Here is a 19911-nt window from a genome sequence, read left to right on the forward strand (position 1 = left end):
GGCTTGAGGAAGGAGTATATGATGTCACTGTGGTTGCTCATTTTGTTTAAGGATGGGTGGATGACCAAGGTAAATGCTAGAGTCTTGGAGAGAGGAATGAGTATGCAGTCTGCAGATGATAAGAGGGCCTGGGAAGTGAGTCAGTTGTGGCAGTTGAGAGTATAATTGGGGTTCATAGGGTATTCAGTGTTATGAAAGGAAATGGTGAAGAGCTTGTGGAGTTTTGTGCTGAAAAAAGGGCTGATGATTGGGTATATCTGTTTCAAAAATAGGGAAGGACACAAGTATACCTATGTGAGTGGGAGAGTTGGTCAACGAGCATTAGATTACATATTAATTGATAAGCATGAGAAAAAGAGTCTTTTGGATGTAAATGTGCTGAGAGGGATTGATCATGGAATGAAGTTTTGTAGGTTTTCAAAAAGAAAAAAGAATATTGGGCAGAAGAAAGTGGTGAGAGAATGAGCTTGGAAAGGAGACTTGTGTGAAGAAATACCAGGAGAGGTTGTGTGTAGAATGGAAAAGATGAGAATAAATGAAAACAGGGAGTGGGTGAGGAATGGGTGGTATTTAGAGTAGCAGTTGATAACATGTGCAAGAGATGCATGTGGCATGCAAAAGGTGGGAGGTGGGCCATTTAGAAAGGGCAGAGAATGGTGGGATGAAGTAAAGCTGCCAGTGAAAGGAAAAAAAGAGGCATTTGGGCAGTATTTACAGGGTAGGAGGGCAAATGATTGAACGATGAATAGGAGAAAGCAGCAGGTCAAGAAGAAAGTACAGTGCTTGAAAAAGAAGACATATGAGAGTTGGGGTGAATGAATATCAGTAAACTTTAAGGAGAATAAGATGTTTTGGAAGGAGATAAATAACACCCAAAATACAAGAAAACAAATGGAAACATTAGTTCGAGTTCTGACTGGTAAGATCTTGAAATGGACATAAATCAGACATATGTCAGTACTGCATGCAGAATTCATATACTTGCACAGCATTCTTTCATCCTACTCAATTTCTATCATGATTATCTCATCTTTTATTATCCAGCTTTATTATAAGATTCTGTAGTTTCTTTTCACCTTTCATCTAAGATTCCATGGTTCATATTTCATCATTTATATTTTTCCATTATACAAGTTCTATCATGATTACCTCATTTTCATTTCACCAGCTTTATGAATTGACATTTTTCAAAATCACTCTATGGTTTATCAAACAAAAAAAAAAGATTCTTTGGTTTATTTTCTACCTCTTCAGCAGCTCCTTCATCAGCACTTGCTGATTCACAAGTGACTCGAATGCTTGCAAGATATATCTTTTTAAACTCTACTGAACCAACCATGACTTGCTGTGAAGTGTTCAATGTAATCTTCTCCCACTCACTCCTTTAAAGTCTCAGAAAGACTTGTAGCCTTGACCTGAACTGTTACTAGGCTTAGTTGTAAACGATTTTGAATCTGATCTTCATCCACAGCATATTCATACTTGCTTGCCTTCATCCATTCCTGTCACTACCCCACCCCACAGGAAACAACATTGCTGCCCCCCGCCTCAGTGAGGTTGAGCCAGGAAAACACAAAATAAGGCCACATTCGTTCACACGCACGTCTCTAGCTGTCATGTGTAGTGCACCAAAACCACAGCTCCCTATCTACATCCAGGCCCCACAGACCTTTCCACAGTTTATCTCACACGCTTCACATGCCCTGGTTCAGTCCACTGACAGCACATCGATCCCAGTGCACCACATCATTCCAATTCAATCTGTTCCTTGCAAGCGTCTCACCCTCCTGTATGTTCAGGGCCTGATCACCCAAAATCTTTTTCACTCCATTTTTCCTCCTCCAAACTGATCTCCCACTTCTCCTTGATCCCTTCACCTCTGACACATATATTTTCTTTGTCAATCTTTCCTCACTCATTCTCTCCATATGTCCAAACCATTTCAACACACCCTCTTCTGCTCTCTCAACCACACTCTTTTTATTACCACACATCTTTCTTACCCTTTCATTACTAAATCGATGAAACCACCTCACACCAAATATTTTCCTTAAACATTTCATTTCCAACACATCCACCCTCTTCCGTACAACCCTATCTATAGCCTATGCCTTGCAACCATATAATACTGTTGGAACTACTATTCCTTCAAACATAACCAAATCTGCTATCCAAGATAACATTCTCTCCTTCCACACATTCTTATTCGCTCCCAGAACCTTTGTCCCCTTCACAAGCCTGTGACTCACTTTTGCTTTCATGGTTACATTCGCTGATAATTCCACTCCCAGATATCTAAACCATTTCACTTCCTCCAATTTTTCTCCATTCAAACTTACATCCCAGTTCATTTTTCCCTCAACCATACTGAACCTAATAACCTTGCTCCTATTCACATTTACACTCAACTTTTTCCTTTCACACACTTTTCCAAACTCAGTCACCAACTTCTGCAGTTTCTACATGAATCAACCACTAGAGCTGTATCATCGGCAAACAACAACTGACTCACTTCCCAGGCCCTCTCATCCCCAACAGACTGCATAATCGCCCCTCTCTTAAACTATTACATTTACCTCCCTAACCACCCATCCATAAACAAATTAAACAAACATGGGAACATCACACACCCCTGCCACAAACCAACAGGAACCAATCACTTTCCTCTCTTCCTACTCGTACTCATGCCTTACAACCTTAGTGAAAAATTTTCACTGCTTCCAGCAACTTACCTCCCACACCATATACTCTTAAACCTTTTCACAAAGCATCTCTATCAACCCTATCATATGCCTTCTCCAGATCCATGAATGCTACATACAAATCCATTTGTTTTTCTAAGTATTTCTCACATACATTCTTCAAAGCAAACACCTGATCCACATATCCTCTACCACTTTTGAAACCACACTGCTCTTTCCCAATCTGATGCTCTGTACATGCCTTAACCCTCTCAATCTTCCCATATAATTTCCCAGGAATACTTAACAAACTTATGCCTCTGTAGTTTGAACACTCACCTTTATCCCCTTTGCCTCTGCACAATGGCACTATGCATGCATTATGCCAATCCTCAGGCACTTCGCCATGATCCATACATACACTGAATATCCTCACCAACCAATCAACAACATAGTCACCCTCTTTTTTAACAGATTCCACTGCAATACTGTCTAAACCCTGCCGCCTTGCTGGATTTTATTTTTCACAAAGCATTCACCAGCTCTTCTCTCTTTACCAAATCATTCTCCTTGACCCTCTCAACTTCACACACCACCTTGACGAAAACACTATCTGCCACTCAATCATCAAACACATTCAACAAACCTTCAAAATACTCACTCCAGCTCCTTCTCACTTCATCACTACATATTATTACTTCCCCAATTACCCCCTTCACCGATGTTCCCATTTATTATCTTGTCTTATGCACTCTATTTACCTCCTTACAAAACATCTTTTTTTTTTTTTTTTTTTTATACTTTGTCGCTGTCTCCCGCGTTTGCGAGGTAGCGCAAGGAAACAGACGAAAGAAATGGCCCAACCCCCCCCCATACACATGTACATACACACGTCCACACACGCAAATATACATACCTACACAGCTTTCCATGGTTTACCCCAGACGCTTCACATGCCTTGATTCAATCCACTGACAGCACGTCAACCCCTGTATACCACACCGCTCCAATTCACTCTATTCCTTGCCCTCCTTTCACCCTCCTGCATGTTCAGGCCCCGATCACACAAAATCTTTTTCACTCCATCTTTCCACCTCCAATTTGGTCTCCCTCTTCTCCTCGTTCCCTCCACCTCCGACACATATATCCTCTTGGTCAATCTTTCCTCACTCATTCTCTCCATGTGCCCAAACCATTTCAAAACACCCTCTTCTGCTCTCTCAACCACGCTCTTTTTATTTCCACACATCTCTCTTACCCTTACGTTACTTACTCGATCAAACCACCTCACACCACACATTTTCCTCAAACATCTCATTTCCAGCACGTCCATCCTCCTGCGCACAATTCTATCCATAGCCCACGCCTCGCAACCATACAACATTGTTGGAACCACCATTCCTTCAAACATACCCATTTTTGCTTTCCGAGATAATGTTCTCGACTTCCACACATTTTTCAAGGCTCCCAAAATTTTCGCCCCCTCCCCCACCCTATGATCCACTTCCGCTTCCATGGTTCCATCCGCTGACAGATCCACTCCCAGATATCTAAAACACTTCACTTCCTCCACTTTTTCTCCATTCAAACTCACCTCCCAATTGACTTGACCCTCAACCCTACTGTACCTAATAACCTTGCCCTTATTCACATTTACTCTTAACTTTCTTCTTCCACACACTTTACCAAACTCAGTCACCAGCTTCTGCAGTTTCTCACATGAATCAGCCACCAGCGCTGTATCATCAGCGAACAACAACTGACTCACTTCCCAAGCTCTCTCATCCCCAACAGACTTCATACTTGCCCCTCTTTCCAGGACTCTTGCATTTACCTCCCTAACAACCCCATCCATAAACAAATTAAACAACCATGGAGACATCACACGCCCCTGCCGCAAACCTACATTCACTGAGAACCAATCACTTTCCTCTCTTCCTACACGTACACATGCCTTACATCCTCGATAAAAACTTTTCACTGCTTCTAACAACTTGCCTCCCACACCATATATTCTTAATACCTTCCAAAGAGCATCTCTATCAACTCTATCATATGCCTTCTCCAGATCCATAAATGCTACATACAAATCCATTTGCTTTTCTAAGTATTTCTCACATACATTCTTCAAAGCAAACACCTGATCCACACATCCTCTACCACTTCTGAAACCGCACTGCTCTTCCCCAATCTGATGCTCTGTACATGCCTTCACCCTCTCAATCAATACCCTCCCATATAATTTACCAGGAATACTCAACAAACTTATACCTCTGTAATTTGAGCACTCACTCTTATCCCCTTTGCCTTTGTACAATGGCACTATGCACGCATTCCGCCAATCCTCAGGCACCTCACCATGAGTCATACATACATTAAATAACCTTACCAACCAGTCAACAATACAGTCACCCCCTTTTTTAATAAATTCCACTGCAATACCATCCAAACCTGCTGCCTTGCCGGCTTTCATCTTCCGCAAAGCTTTTACTACCTCTTCTCTGTTTACCAAATCATTTTCCCTAACCCTCTCACTTTGCACACCACCTCGACCAAAACACCCTATATCTGCCACTCTGTCATCAGACACATTCAACAAACCTTCAAAATACTCATTCCATCTCCTTCTCACATCACCACTACTTGTTATCACCTCCCCATTTACGCCCTTCACTGAAGTTCCCATTTGCTCCCTTGTCTTACGCACCCTATTTACCTCCTTCCAGAACATCTTTTTATTCTCCCTAAAATTTACTGATAGTCTCTCACCCCAACTCTCATTTGCCCTTTTTTTCACCTCTTGCACCTTTCTCTTGACCTCCTGTCTCTTTCTTTTATACTTCTCCCACTCAATTGCATTTTTTCCCTGCAAAAATCGTCCAAATGCCTCTCTCTTCTCTTTCACTAATACTCTTACTTCTTCATCCCACCACTCACTACCCTTTCTAAACAGCCCACCTCCCACTCTTCTCATGCCACAAGCATCTTTTGCGCTAAAATCTAATGATACTCTCTCACCCAAACTCTCATTTGCCCTCTTTTTTCAACCCTTGCACCTTTCTCTTGACCTCCTGCCGCATTCTTTCATACATCTCCAAGGCCTTTGCACTAATTCCCTGCAAGTATCATCCAAATGCCTCTCTCTTCTCTTTAACTAACAACCTTACTTCATCCCACCACTCACTACCCTTTCTGATCTGCCCACCTCCCACCTTTTTCATGCCACATACATCCCATTCCTCATCCATTCCCCTCATATCATTTGCTCTCACCTTTTGCTATTCTACACTCATTCTTTCCTGGTACTTCCTCATACAAGTCTCCTTTCCAAGCTCACTTACTCTCACCACACTCTTCTCCCCAACATTCTCCCTTCTTTTTTGAAAACCTCTACAAATCTTCACCTTCGCCTCCACAAGATAGCGATCAAACATCCCTCCAGCTGCCCGTCTCAGCACATTAACAACCAAAAGTCTCTCTTTTACATGCCTATCAATTAACATGCAATCCAATAATCCCCTTTGACCATCTCTCCTACTTACATATATATATTTATGTATATCTCTCTTTTCAAACCGGGTATTCCCAATCACCAGTCTTTCTTCAACACATAAATCCACAAGCTCTTCACCATTTCCATTTACAATACTGAACACCCCATGTACACCAGTTATACTCTCAACTGCCACATTCCTCACCCTCTTATTTAAAGCACCCATTACTATATTCCAGTTTTGGGCATCAAAGCTGCAAACATACTCACTCAGCTGCTCCCAAAACACTTGCCTCTCATGATCTTTCTTCTCATGACCAGGTGCATAGGCATCAATAATCACCCATCACTCTCCATCCACTTTTAGTTTTACCCACATCAATCTAGAATCTACTATCTTAAACTCTATCACATACTCCCACAACTTTTGCTTCAGGAGTAGTGCTACTCCCTCCTCAGATCTTGTCCTCTCACCAACCCCTGACTTTACTCCCAAGACTTTCCCAAGCCACCCTTCCCATTTACCCTTGAGCTTCGTTTCAATCAGAGCCAGAACATCCAGGTTTCTTTCCTCATGCATGCTACCTATCTCTCCTTTCTTCTCATTTTGGTTACATCCACACATATTCAGACACCCCAATATTCCCCATTTCCTGCCGAGCACACAATTCGTTGACCTAGTAAACAGATGGGCTGACTTTGGGCCAATCTCCAAGGCCAGGATTCAAACCTGTGTAGTTTTAACCCCAAGCATCCTGTGAATACATCATGATCAGTTACACTATTTGCTACACCATGGAGGCCCATAAAGGTTTGAGAACATGACAGGGTGTAAAATCATTACACTGTAAATGAAACCAGTGAAACAATACTAAAAAAGAACAGAGTATATCCCATTATGAAAATCAACTTACTCCAAGAATTTCTTTGACCATAAAAAACTGTCATTTCATCTGTTGAGTTTGCATAACCTTCATCAAGTGCGAGACCAATGTTCATCTTCTTGAAAACTTCCATTTCAACAAGGCGGCCCATGCCATTAAATCCTCCTAATTCCTCATCTGAAATTACAAAAATAAAAGGTGGCACTGAAAAACATAATAGATTAATTACCATGGAGGTTATACACTGCTTAAAAGATATAATACTTAAAAAATACATGTACCTCATCCAAGTGCCATGGTAGTTTTTGAATCTTACCACACAAATGTGCATGTAATTACCTATTTTCACTGTATGGAAAGGAATTTTACACTCATGGGAAACAAACCATCTCCTTAACATGCTTTACTTTCATAAAACTTCTTAAATTATTGGATGCTGTCTGCATGACCCATGTTCTTAGTCATTATGTTCCATTCATCCACCATTCTTGTTCTATAAAAGTTCTTTTCTAACAAGTATCTTGCTTAATTTCTTGTTTTGTACACTGGTTGCTCTACCCCTGCATCTCTCGAAGAAATATTCATTGTCCATGTCATTAATCTGTTATAAAAACTTATAGTTTGTGATCAGGTCATCCCTCATTCTTCTCTCTTCCATGGTCAGCAAATTTACAGCCTTTAGCCTTTGCCCTCCTCTGGACCTTCTCTATTAGCTCTTTGTATATCTTTGGGAGAGATGACTAAACTTGAGAAGTATATTCTAGTTTGGCCTTTTGCGAGATATGAAACACTTGCTTCATATTTCCTGAGCCATATACTTAACAGCTAATCAGACATTTCCCAAACAAACAGTTTGTCTTCCTTACTATCATCTAAATGTGCAACTCTGGTGACAGGTTTGGGACAATGTTGAGTCTCAAGTCCTTCTCACACACAGAATCTTGAAGCTTATTCTGCCAAATAACAGTCATATTGAGGCTTTCTTTCGCTTTGTCCCATCCTCATTACTTTACATTTCCTTGGGAAGAATGTCATCAACCATGGATCAGACCAACTATGAAGTCTGTTTAGGTCTACTTGTAAGCTGATGCAATCCTGCATCATCTGCAAACATATTCAGGTAAGAGTCCATACCTTCAGGCAAGTCATTCACATTGATCAAGAGCAATGGTCCCAAAACAGAACCCTGGGGCACTCCACTGGTGACCACTACCCATTCAATAAGGCTCGTCTGACATGTGTCCTTGTTCCCTTCTGCTAAGATAACTTAACATCCATCAGAGGAGCCTCCTACTTATTTCTTTTTAATATTCCAGCCCCTTAACCTGCCTCCCGTGAAGTATTGTGTTAAATGTTTTCTGGCAGTCACAATATACACAATCTACCCAGCTTTCCCTTCCTTCTGAGATATAGCTCAATTTCTCATAGAAATCTTACAGAGGTTCATTTCATATGACCTCCTTTCCCTAAAACCATTTTGCCTCACACTTTGGTTATTTAATCTTTTCAGAAAGTTATCTCTTTGGCTTCTGATTAACTTTTCCAGTATCTTCCAGACTGCACTTGTCAAGGATATTGGTCTGTAGTTCAGTGGCTCTTCCCGATTTCCTTTCTTAAACATGCTTGTGATATTTGCCCTTTTCCCATCCCTTGGCACTGCCTTTCTCTAGCAACATTTTGAATATATTTCAAGAGGTCTGTCAAGTGTATTTGCATACATCTTCACGACATATGGTGAAATTTCATCAAGACCATGAGCCTTGTGTGGGTCAAGAATTCTTGTTGGTCTGTTTATGTCTTTTATAGATATCTCAAAGTTTACTAAAGCCTCCAACACATCCAATCTTACTAATGATGGTGCTGTAGCATTTTCCTTTGTGAAAACACTATTGATCTTGTTAAACAGTTCCTTATATATCCATACATCATCCTTAACTATTTTCCCTCTAAATTAGGTTCAACCAAAAATCTAATCCTGATGAATTTAAAGAAAAGTTTTGGATTTTCACCTGCTATATTCATAATACTCCTTAAAATTTCTCTGTTCCTCTTTTCTTTTCCTGCTATACTTATTCTCTGCTACACATACTCAGTTTTTGACTCAGCTTTAATGGTGCAAACCAAACTGCACAGTTAACTCTGAGCATGTGGACTGAAAATCAACTGTGCAGTCTTAACAGCACAGACCAAAATGTCAGTCTGTGCAATACCTGTCACTGACTGCAATGATTTCCTCACAACTAAAGAGCAAGTGCTTAGTGTCTTCACCGTGAAAGTTTTGTCATGGACTTGAAAGGTCTTGTGATTTTCTGACCTCATGTTTACAATGTTAGAGATCAGTGGTGTCCAGAACATAGATAAGAATGCATAACTCATACACGCCTGGGGAGTGTTGTTCCAAATGGGTAGTTTCCGTGCTTGTCAAGTCGTTTATACATATTCTGTTCTTGTCGTGTATATTGGGAAAGGGTGGATCTATAAGTACTGAAGTGTGAAGCAAGTTAAGCTCTTTATTTTGACATCAGGATTGATAGGTTGTAATGAAGTGCCTTTAGTGGGAAGGTTTTAATGTTGTTGCAAAGAATTGAATGCCAAGCATACTGAGGTGAGAGTGCATTGGAGGCATTTTTGCTTTATAATGCAGGAGCTGAATGTCTCTTGCTCTAAGGCAGCCAATGATTGATCTGAGAATTTTGTTTTGTGTAGTCTGCAGCACTGTTACATTTTTTGACAGGGTGGAATACCAGGTAGGTGCAAATGATCACGCAGGTGTGGAACAGTTTAGAAGGGAAAAGATGAACTGTTTGTTATCTCCAAAACTGGTGCCATTAAGTGTTCTAAGGGTGTTTAGTTTGTTTCTGTTATCAGTTTCTTAAAGTATAACTTTAATTCTAAACAATACACTACAGCATTATTACCTGCTCTGTATATCATTCAAGTCCTCAGGCCTGACACACACTCCCTCCTCTCTTTGTTTACTACTAAAATATTCTTATTAGCCCTTAAACACTAGGTACCTTGTTATTGTTCAGTCTCAAATAATGTAAAAAACTAAGGTCTTTAAATTTTCTACTTACCATTATAAAAGAAATACAAGCAAAAGTATCATTATTATCATTATCATCATTATTATACATAATCGCTGTATCCCTCGTCAACAAGATAGCGCCAGGAAACAGACGAAGAATGAACCATCCACTCATTTACACATATATGTACATAAACACCCACATATGCACATATACATATCAACATATACATACATATACATACACGGACACAGACATTACATACATACACATGTACATATTCATACTTGCTTGACTTCATCCATTCCTATCGCTACCCTGCCCCACAGGAAAATAGCATCGTTATCCATTGCTCCAGCGAGGTAGCGCCAGGAATACAGACAAAAAGGCCACATTCATTCACACTCAGTCTCTAGCTGTCATGTGTAATGCATCAAAACCACAGCTCCCTATCCACATATAGGCCCCACAAAACTTTCCATGGTTTATCCCAGACACTTCACATGCCCTGGTTCAATCCATTGACAGCACATTGACCCAGTATACCATGTCATTCCAATTCACTCTATTCCTTGCACGACTCACCCTCCTGTATGTTCAGGCCCCGATCGTTCAAATTCTTTTTAACTTCATCCTTCCACCTCCAATTTGGTCTTCCGCTTTTCCCTGTTCCCTTCACCTCTGACACGTATATCCTCTCTGTCAATCTTTCCTCACTCATTCTCTCCATATGTCCAAACCATTTCAACACATCCTCTTCTGCTCTCTCAACCATACTCTTTTCATTTCCACACATCTCTCTTACCCTTACATTACTTAATCAAACTACCTCAAACCACATATTGTACTTAAACATTTCATTTCCAACACATCCACCCTCCTCCGTACAACCCTATCTATAACCCATGCCTCGCAACCGTATAACATTATTGGAATACTATTCCTTCAAACATACCCATTTTTGCACTCCAAGATAACGTTCTCTCCTTTCACACATTCTTTATTGCTCCCAGAACCTTCACCCCTTCCCCCACCCTGTGACTCACTTCTGCTTCCAAGGTTCCATCTGCTGCTAAGCCCACTCCCAGATATCTAAAACACTTCACTTCCTCCAATTTTTCTTCATTCATACTTACATCCCAATTAACTTGTCCCTCAACCTTACTGAACCTAATAACCTTGCTCTTATTCACATTTACTCTCAACTTTCTCCTTTTACACACTTTTCCAAACTGTCACCAACCTCTGCAGTTTCTCACCCGAAACTGACTCACTTCCCAGGCCCTCTCATCCACAACAGACTGCATAATCACCTCTCTCTCCAAAACTATTACATTTACCTCCCTAACCACCCCATCCATACACAAATTAAACAACCATGGGGACATCACACACCCCTGCCACGGACCAACATTCACTGGGAACCAATCCCTTTCCTCTCTCCCTATTCATACACATGACTTACATCCCTGGTAAAAACTTTTCACTGCTTCTAACAACTTACCTCCCACTCCATATACTCTTAAAACCAACAAAACATCTCTGTCAGCCCTATCATATGCCTTATCCAGATCCATAAATGCTAAATACAAATCCATTTGTTTTTCTGTATTTTTCACATAAATTCTTAAAAGCAAACACCTGATCCACACATCTTCTACATCTTCTTTGTAAACAACACTGCTCTTCCCCAATCTATGCTCTGTACATGCCTTAACCCTCTCAATCAATACCCTTCCATATAATTTCCCAGGAATACTCAACAAACTTATACCTCTGTAGTTTGAACACACATCTTTATCCCCTTTGCCTTTGTACAATGTCACTATGCATGCATTCCACCAATCCTCAGGCACTTCACCGTGTTCCATAAATACACTGAATATCCTTACTAACCAATCAAAAACACAGTCACCCCCTTTTTTAATAAATTCCACTGCAATACCATCCAAACCCCACTGCCTTGCTCGATTTCATCTTCTTCAAAGTTTTCACTACCTCTCTCTTTACCAAACCATTCTCCCTGACCCTCTCTCACTTTGCACACCACCCTGACCAAAACACCCTATATCTGTCACTCAATCATCAAACACATTCACAAAACCTTCAAAATTCTCACTCCATCTTCTTACCCTATTACTATCTGTTATCACCACCCCTCTCATACATACATGGTATAGCAGACACAGTGGAAGAACAGTGTTGGAAGGGTGGAGGAAGGAAGAGGTAGAAAGAGGGGATTATGTGCATTCAATGATAACACTCATAATCATTTATGAGACAAATATATGAGTAAAAGTAAAAACACTCATAATCATTTATGAGATAAACATATGAGTAAAAGTAAAAGACATACACCAATAAATGAGCTAACACAACTGATAAGGCATATTTACCCCAATGAAGGCTGTGGAAGGGTGGTGGCAGGAGGGAGGAGGTATGGGGTTGTGAACCTTGTGATGTAAACTCACTAAATAAAACATCATCATTTATGGTTACTAAATTCATATTTACATCAATATCTATAAATATTTACATATTTACATAAATTTTTTTTATTTTGCTTTGTCGCTGTCTCCCACGTTAGCGAGGAAGTGCAAGGAAACAGATGAAAGAATGGCCCAACCCATCCACATACACATGTATATACATACACGTCAGCACATGCACATATACATACCTATACATCTCAATGTATACATATATATACACATACAGACATATACATATATACACATGTGCATAATTCATACTGTCTGCCTTTATTCATTCCCATCGCCACCTCGCCACACATGAAATAACATCCCCCTCCCCCCTCATGTGTGCAAGGTAGCGCTAGGAAAAGACAATAAAGGCCACATTCGCTCACACTCAGTCTCTAGCTGTCATGTAATAATGCACCGAAGCCACAGCTCCCTTTCCACATCCAAGCCCCACAGAACTTTCCATGGTTTACCCCAGACGCTTCACATGCACTGGTTCAATCCATTGCCAGCACGTCGACCCCAGTATACCACATCGTTCCAATTCACTCTATTCCTTGCACACCTTTCACCCTCCTGCATGTGTAGGCCCCAATCACTCAAAATCTTTTTCACTCCATCCTTCCACCTCCAATTTGGTCTCCCACTTCTCCTCATTCCCCCCCACCCCTGACACATATATTCTCTTGGTCAATCTTTCCTCACTCATTCTCTCCATGCGACCAAACCATTTCAAAACACCCTCTTCTGCTCTCTCAACCACACTCTTTTTATTATCACATGTCTCTTACCCTATTATTACTTACTCAATCAAACCACCTCACACCAAATATTGTCCTTAAACATCTCATTTCCAGCACATCCACCCTCCTGCGCACAACTATATCCATAGCCCAAGCCTTGCAACCATATAACGTTGTTGGAACCACTATTCCTTCAAACATACCCATTTTTGCTTTCTGAGATAATGTTCTCGACTTCCCCACATTCTTCAACGCTCCCAGAACTTTCGCCCCCTCCCCCACCCTATGATTCACTTCCGCTTCCATGGTTCCATCCGCTGCCAAATCCACTCCCAGATATCTAAAACACTTCACTTCCTCCAGTTTTCCTCCATTCAAACTTACCTCCCAATTGACTTGTCCCTCAACCCTACTGTATATAATAACCTTGCTCTTATTCACATTTACTCTAAGCTTTCTTCTTTCACACACTTTACCAAACTAAGTCACCAGCTTCTGCAGTTTCTCACATGAATCAGCCACCAGCGCTGTATCATCAGCGAACAACAACTGACTCACTTCCCAAGCTCTCTCATCCACAACAGACTCCATACTTTCCCCTTTTTCCAAAACTCTTGCATTTACCTCCCTAACAACCCCTTCCATAAACAAATTAAACAAACGTGGAGACATCACACACCCCTGCCACAAACCTACATTCACTGAGAACCAATCACTTTCCTCTCTTTCTACACGTACACATGCCTTACATCCTCGATAAACACTTTTCACTGCTACTAACAACTTGCTTCCCACACCATATATTCTTAGTACCTTCCACAGAGCATCTCTATCAACTCTATCATACACCTTCTCCAGATCCATAAATGCTACATACAAATCCATTTGCTTTTCTAAGTATTTCTCACATACATTCTTCAAAGCAAACACCTGATCCACACATCCTCTACCACTTCTGAAACCACACTGCTCTTCCCCAATCTGATGCTCTGTACATGCCTTCACCCTCTCAATCAATACCCTCCCATATAATTTCCAAGGAATACTCAACAAACTTATACCTCTGTAATTTGAGCACTCACTTTTATCCCCTTTGCCTTTGTACAATGGCACTATGCAAGCATTTCGCTAATCCTCAGGCACCTCACCATGAGTCATACATGCATTAAATAACCTTACCAACCAGTCAACAATACATTCACCCCTGTTTTTAATAGATTCCACTACAATACCATCCAAACCTGCTGCCTTGCCGGCTTTCATCTTCCGCAAAGCTTTTACTACCTCTTCTCTGTTTACCAAACCATTTTCCCTAACCCTCTCACTTTGCACACCATCTCAACCAAAACACCCTATATCTGCCACTCTATCATCAAACACATTCAACAAACCTTCAAAATACTCATTCCATCTCCTTCTCACATCACCACTACCTGTTATCACCTCCCCATTAGCCCCCTTCACTGAAGTTCCTGTTTAATCCCATGTCTTACACACTTTATTTACCTCATTCCAAAACATCTTTTTATTCTCCCTAAAATTTAATGATACTCTCTCACCCAACTCTCATTTGCCCTCTTTGTCATCTCTTGCACCTTCCTCTCGACCTCCTGAATATATACATATACATATTAGAGTGGGAGACGTATAAAAGAAAGAGACAGGAGGTCAAGAGAAAGGTGCAAGAGGTGAAAAAAAGGGCAAATGAGAGTTGGGGTGAGAGAGTATCATTAAATTTTAGGGAGAATAAAAAGATGTTCTGGAAGGAGGTAAATAAAGTGCGTAAGACAAGGGAGCAAATGGGAACTTCAGTGAAGGGCGCAAATGGGGAGGTGATAACAAGTAGTGGTGATGTGAGAAGGAGATGGAGTGAGTATTTTGAAGGTTTGTTGAATGTGTTTGATGATAGAGTGGCAGATATAGGGTGTTTTGGTCGAGGTGGTGTGCAAAGTGAGAGGGTTAGGGAAAATGATTTGGTAAACAGAGAAGAGGTAGTAAAAGCTTTGCGGAAGATGAAAGCCGGCAAGGCAGCAGGTTTGGATGGTATTGCAGTGGAATTTATTAAAAAAGGGGGTGACTGTATTGTTGACTGGTTGGTAAGGTTATTTAATGTATGTATGACTCATGGTGAGGTGCCTGAGGATTGGCGGAATGCGTGCATAGTGCCATTGTACAAAGGCAAAGGGGATAAGAGTGAGTGCTCAAATTACAGAGGTATAAGTTTGTTGAGTATTCCTGGTAAATTATATGGGAGGGTATTGATTGAGAGGGTGAAGGCATGTACAGAGCATCAGATTGGGGAAGAGCAGTGTGGTTTCAGAAGTGGTAGAGGATGTGTGGATCAGGTGTTTGCTTTGAAGAATGTATGTGAGAAATACTTAGAAAAGCAAATGGATTTGTATGTAGCATTTATGGATCTGGAGAAGGCATATGATAGAGTTGATAGAGATGCTCTGTGGAAGGTATTAAGAATATATGGTGTGGGAGGCAAGTTGTTAGAAGCAGTGAAAAGTTTTTATCGAGGATGTAAGGCATGTGTACGTGTAGGAAGAGAGGAAAGTGATTGGTTCTCAGTGAATGTAGGTTTGCGGCAGGGGTGTGTGATGTCTCTATGGTTGTTTAATTTGTTTATGGATGGGGTTGTTAGGGAGGTGAATGCAAGAGTTTTGGAAAGAGGGGCAAGTATGAAGTCTGTTGGGGATGAGAGAGCTTGGGAAGTGAGTCAGTTGTTGTTCGCTGATGATACAGCGCTGGTGGCTGATTCATGTGAGAAACTGCAGAAGCTGGTGACTGAGTTTGGTAAAGTGTGTGAAAGAAGAAAGTTAAGAGTAAATGTGAATAAGAGCAAGGTTATTAGGTACAGTAGGGTTGAGGGTCAAGTCAATTGGGAGGTGAGTTTGAATGGAGAAAAACTGGAGGAAGTGAAGTGTTTTAGATATCTGGGAGTGGATCTGGCAGCAGATGGAACCATGGAAGCGGAAGTGGATCATAGGGTGGGGGAGGGGGCGAAAATTCTGGGAGCCTTGAAGAATGTGTGGGTCGAGAACATTATCTCGGAAAGCAAAAATGGGTATGTTTGAAGAAATAGTGGTTCCAACAATGTTGTATGGTTGCGAGGCGTGGGCTATGGATAGAGTTGTGCACAGGAGGATGGATGTGCTGGAAATGAGATGTTTGAGGACAATGTGTGGTGTGAGGTGGTTTGATCGAGTAAGTAACATAAGGGTAAGAGAGATGTGTGGAAATAAAAAGAGCGTGGTTGAGAAAGCAGAAGAGGGTGTTTTGAAATGGTTTGGGCACATGGAGAGAATGAGTGAGGAAAGATTGACCAAGAGGATATATGTGTCAGAGGTGGAGGGAACGAGGAGAAGAGGGAGACCAAATTGGAGGTGGAAAGATGGAGTGAAAAAGATTTTGTGTGATCGGGGCCTGAACATGCAGGAGGGTGAAAGGAGGGCAAGGAATAGAGTGAATTGGAGCGATGTGGTATACCGGGGTTGACGTGCTGTCAGTGGATTGAATCGGGGCATGTGAAGCGTTTGGGGTAACCCATGGAAAGCTGTGTAGGTATGTATATTTGCGTGTGTGGACGTATGTATATACATGTGTATGGGGGTGGGTTGGGCCATTTCTTTCGTCTGTTTCCTTGCGCTACCTCGCAAACGCGGGAGACAGCGACAAAGCAAAAAAAAAAAAAAAAAAAAAAAATATTTATATTTGTTTACATGTATACATACTTACACTTTAGAACAATTTTCATAGAGTGGTAGTCTTTAAATAAGCATCTAAAGTGACCAAAGTAACACTTAGCAGTCATACAAATATAGAAAAATCAGCAGAGAACTTAAAGAAAGCCCTCAAACATGAGCAATCACACAGTGTTTCCTGGCACCTACTACAAAAGTTGTATATGACAACACCCAGTATTTAAGGATAGATGAAATTCCTCGTACTTATACTGTAAGTATGTCATTTAACCTAAATGCATTCTATGTATAAAATTCTTTTAACTGTGACAAAATAGCAGTCTAATTCACTTCAAGTTAAGGCACCTTTCTTTGTATACAGGGACAACAACTCCAACCATATGTCTTTGGTGCTAACTGCATCATCTTCCTTTCACTTTACAATAATGGATGAGAAAAGCTTCATTAATAACTAGCTTCTTTTGTTTCAGTAAATTTCTTTCAAACAAATTTGTTGGATCATCACCGCCTATTCCATAGTAAGACAGTAAATGCTTACTACTTTCTAATCTATGCTCTCCAACATTCAAAGATTCGTAGATGATCAATTTTCCACTCGATTACATAACATGCAGTTATCTACAGTAAATTGAAACTAATAAAACAGAAATACAGTTGATGGTATCATATAATGCTATGCAATACTAAAATAGTTTCATGTACAAACCTGGTACAAAGGAAAGATAAATTGTGCGAAGGAATTTATGCCCTTGCTTTCTGAGTCTCTTTAGAGCTTCTAAGTACTGAACCCCAACACATTTCATATCTTGAGTTCCTCGTCCATAGATGTTTCCATTATCCTCTTTGTGTGCACTGAATGGATCATATTTCCAGTGTTCCTGCCAAGAAAGTTGACTGTAGTTCATGAATAAAATATATGATCTTCATGTTAAACATTATATATGAGGATAAAATCAGCATCAAAGATACTAATAAAAAAAAGGTACATGCTTACTGGAAACACTGGGACAACATCAGTATGAGAGTTAAGAAGAAGTGACTGCAGACTTGGGTCTTCTCCCAATAATTTCATTATAGCTGCTGGTTTACCAGGCATGCATTCTACAACCTGGAAGTCTACCTCCAGTTCCCTGGCCTGGCCCTGTAAATACTGCATGCATGCAGCTGCATACAAATGTTATAAGCTGTTAATCAAAGGTACTTGAGAACACCTCACCTTAATATTCTTTTTGATGTCTTAACTAAATAGTGACTTCAACTACATTCATTTTTCCTATTTTGATGCTCTAAGCATGGCTAGATATATAAAGAGATTCCATAGTAAAGTTAACTATAATCTACTTCCTTGCCTTTTAGGAACAATACATAATCACAGCTAACACTGTTATAAAAAAAAGCAGGCTTGTCAATTTTCTTTAACAGACAAGTCACATGATCATGACATTATGAGATTAGTTGCCCTATTCTAGGGTGCAAGAGAACTTATCATATGTTACTGGTACATAACATCATGCAATACATTTTGAATACCAAATCAAAGATCTCTACTTGCTGTGCTTTGCATGATCTAGATTGTCAATGTGCATACTTAACTATGGAGGTGAGCTGCAATATGAAAGCTTCTACATAAATTTTTTCACTGATCCCTTCATCTGTATTTGCATAAACTCAATGCAGCTTCAGCATTTTCATATAATGTTAAGTTCATGTTTCAGTATCAGTGTCCTACATTACAAAAAAATGCATATTTCAACATCTATATCAGTCACTGCATTCATACATGGGCTTCTGTCACAACTGCATGCCTTAATTGTCTAATTTCCTCTTCATGTATATGAATGGCAATACAAAGTAGAGTTTTAAAATGCACTACAAGATTTGGAATCTGGTTTGCACCCTTTATTTGGAGGGTTACCACACCCTCTCTCACCCTCACCATTCCCTCCCTCCCTGGCTATCACACTTTCCCTCATCTCCACCACTCCATCCCTCTAGCCATCACACCCTCCCTCACCACCACCACTCCTCCCTTTCCTGGTCACCCCACCCTGAAAAGCAGACTGGCGCTATTCAATTGTATAACCACTCATCACCATTTCCACTCTTCATACTTCTCATATTACAGTAAAACCTTCCTTCTCAATAATCAAGTATTATTTTTTTTTATAATCTGTCATCCTATTGGCTAGCAATTTCCTTCATGTATATGGTTGTTAATTGCATTGTGTCTGGGAACTTCTGTGATGCCTATACAAAGAGACAGACAGACAGGACATTCTTTTCATACAGTGGTACAAAACTGCATATGTGTAATTATCTGTATGCAGATGGAGATTTTAGGGGTGGAGGTGGGGGATTTCTAACACGAGAAGGCTTATCAATCTCTCCTTTTTGTTGTTATCTCTTAAGACTCCTGTGTTTTCTAAGTCTATTATTTGTCAAACTTACGAGTATCTTACCTGTACATTATCATCTACTGAAATAGTTCCTCCCACCATTTCTAAATCATTCAAGGAATGAGTAACTATTCATTTCTAGTGTTTTACAAATGACACAAAAGTTAAATCTCATGCTCAATTATATAGAAGTGCTCCATGTCAACACAATCAAATCCATTGAGGAACCAAAAAGGTTTCAGTCATATCTCTCTTAATCTAGTCCAAATACCATTACTAATCTGTATCTCTCTATCACCTGTTTCAAAATTTCCACAACATCAAGTCTAACCAAGATCCTGGTTAGCCCTTGGAGCTTGTTTTCATCTACCTCAAGCTTTTTACCCTATCAAATACTGTATTCTCTGCCAAAGTAAATTCAAACCCCTCATTCTCTCTTTTCATCCTTTTCTTCACTCAGTTCCCCAATAATGGTTTTCATGCAAGCCACTCTTA

At 40.4% G+C, this 19911-nt stretch overlaps 2 protein-coding genes across 5 annotated transcripts in view; one reads left to right on the forward strand and one right to left on the reverse strand.

The window, feature by feature from the left end:
• The window catches only part of LOC139753403 (uncharacterized), a 298486-nt gene that overhangs the window by 218598 nt on the left and 59977 nt on the right, over positions 1-19911 (forward strand). The gene's annotated exons all lie outside the window — the stretch shown is intronic.
• The window catches only part of LOC139753387 (aminoacylase-1B-like), an 89531-nt gene that overhangs the window by 66452 nt on the left and 3168 nt on the right, over positions 1-19911 (reverse strand). For all 4 annotated transcript variants that reach the window (XM_071669846.1, XM_071669855.1, XM_071669826.1 and 1 more), the window contains exons 2-4: positions 18015-18184; positions 17727-17898; positions 7089-7235 (exon numbers count right to left, since the gene is read on the reverse strand). In XM_071669846.1, coding sequence (XP_071525947.1) covers positions 7089-7235; positions 17727-17898; positions 18015-18176 — 481 coding nt within the window. In that variant the 5' untranslated portion in view covers positions 18177-18184. The remainder of the gene's footprint in view (positions 1-7088; positions 7236-17726; positions 17899-18014; positions 18185-19911) is intronic.

The sequence above is a fragment of the Panulirus ornatus genome, chromosome 2 (assembly GCF_036320965.1).
Source record: "Panulirus ornatus isolate Po-2019 chromosome 2, ASM3632096v1, whole genome shotgun sequence".
NCBI classification, from domain to species: domain Eukaryota; kingdom Metazoa; phylum Arthropoda; class Malacostraca; order Decapoda; family Palinuridae; genus Panulirus; species Panulirus ornatus.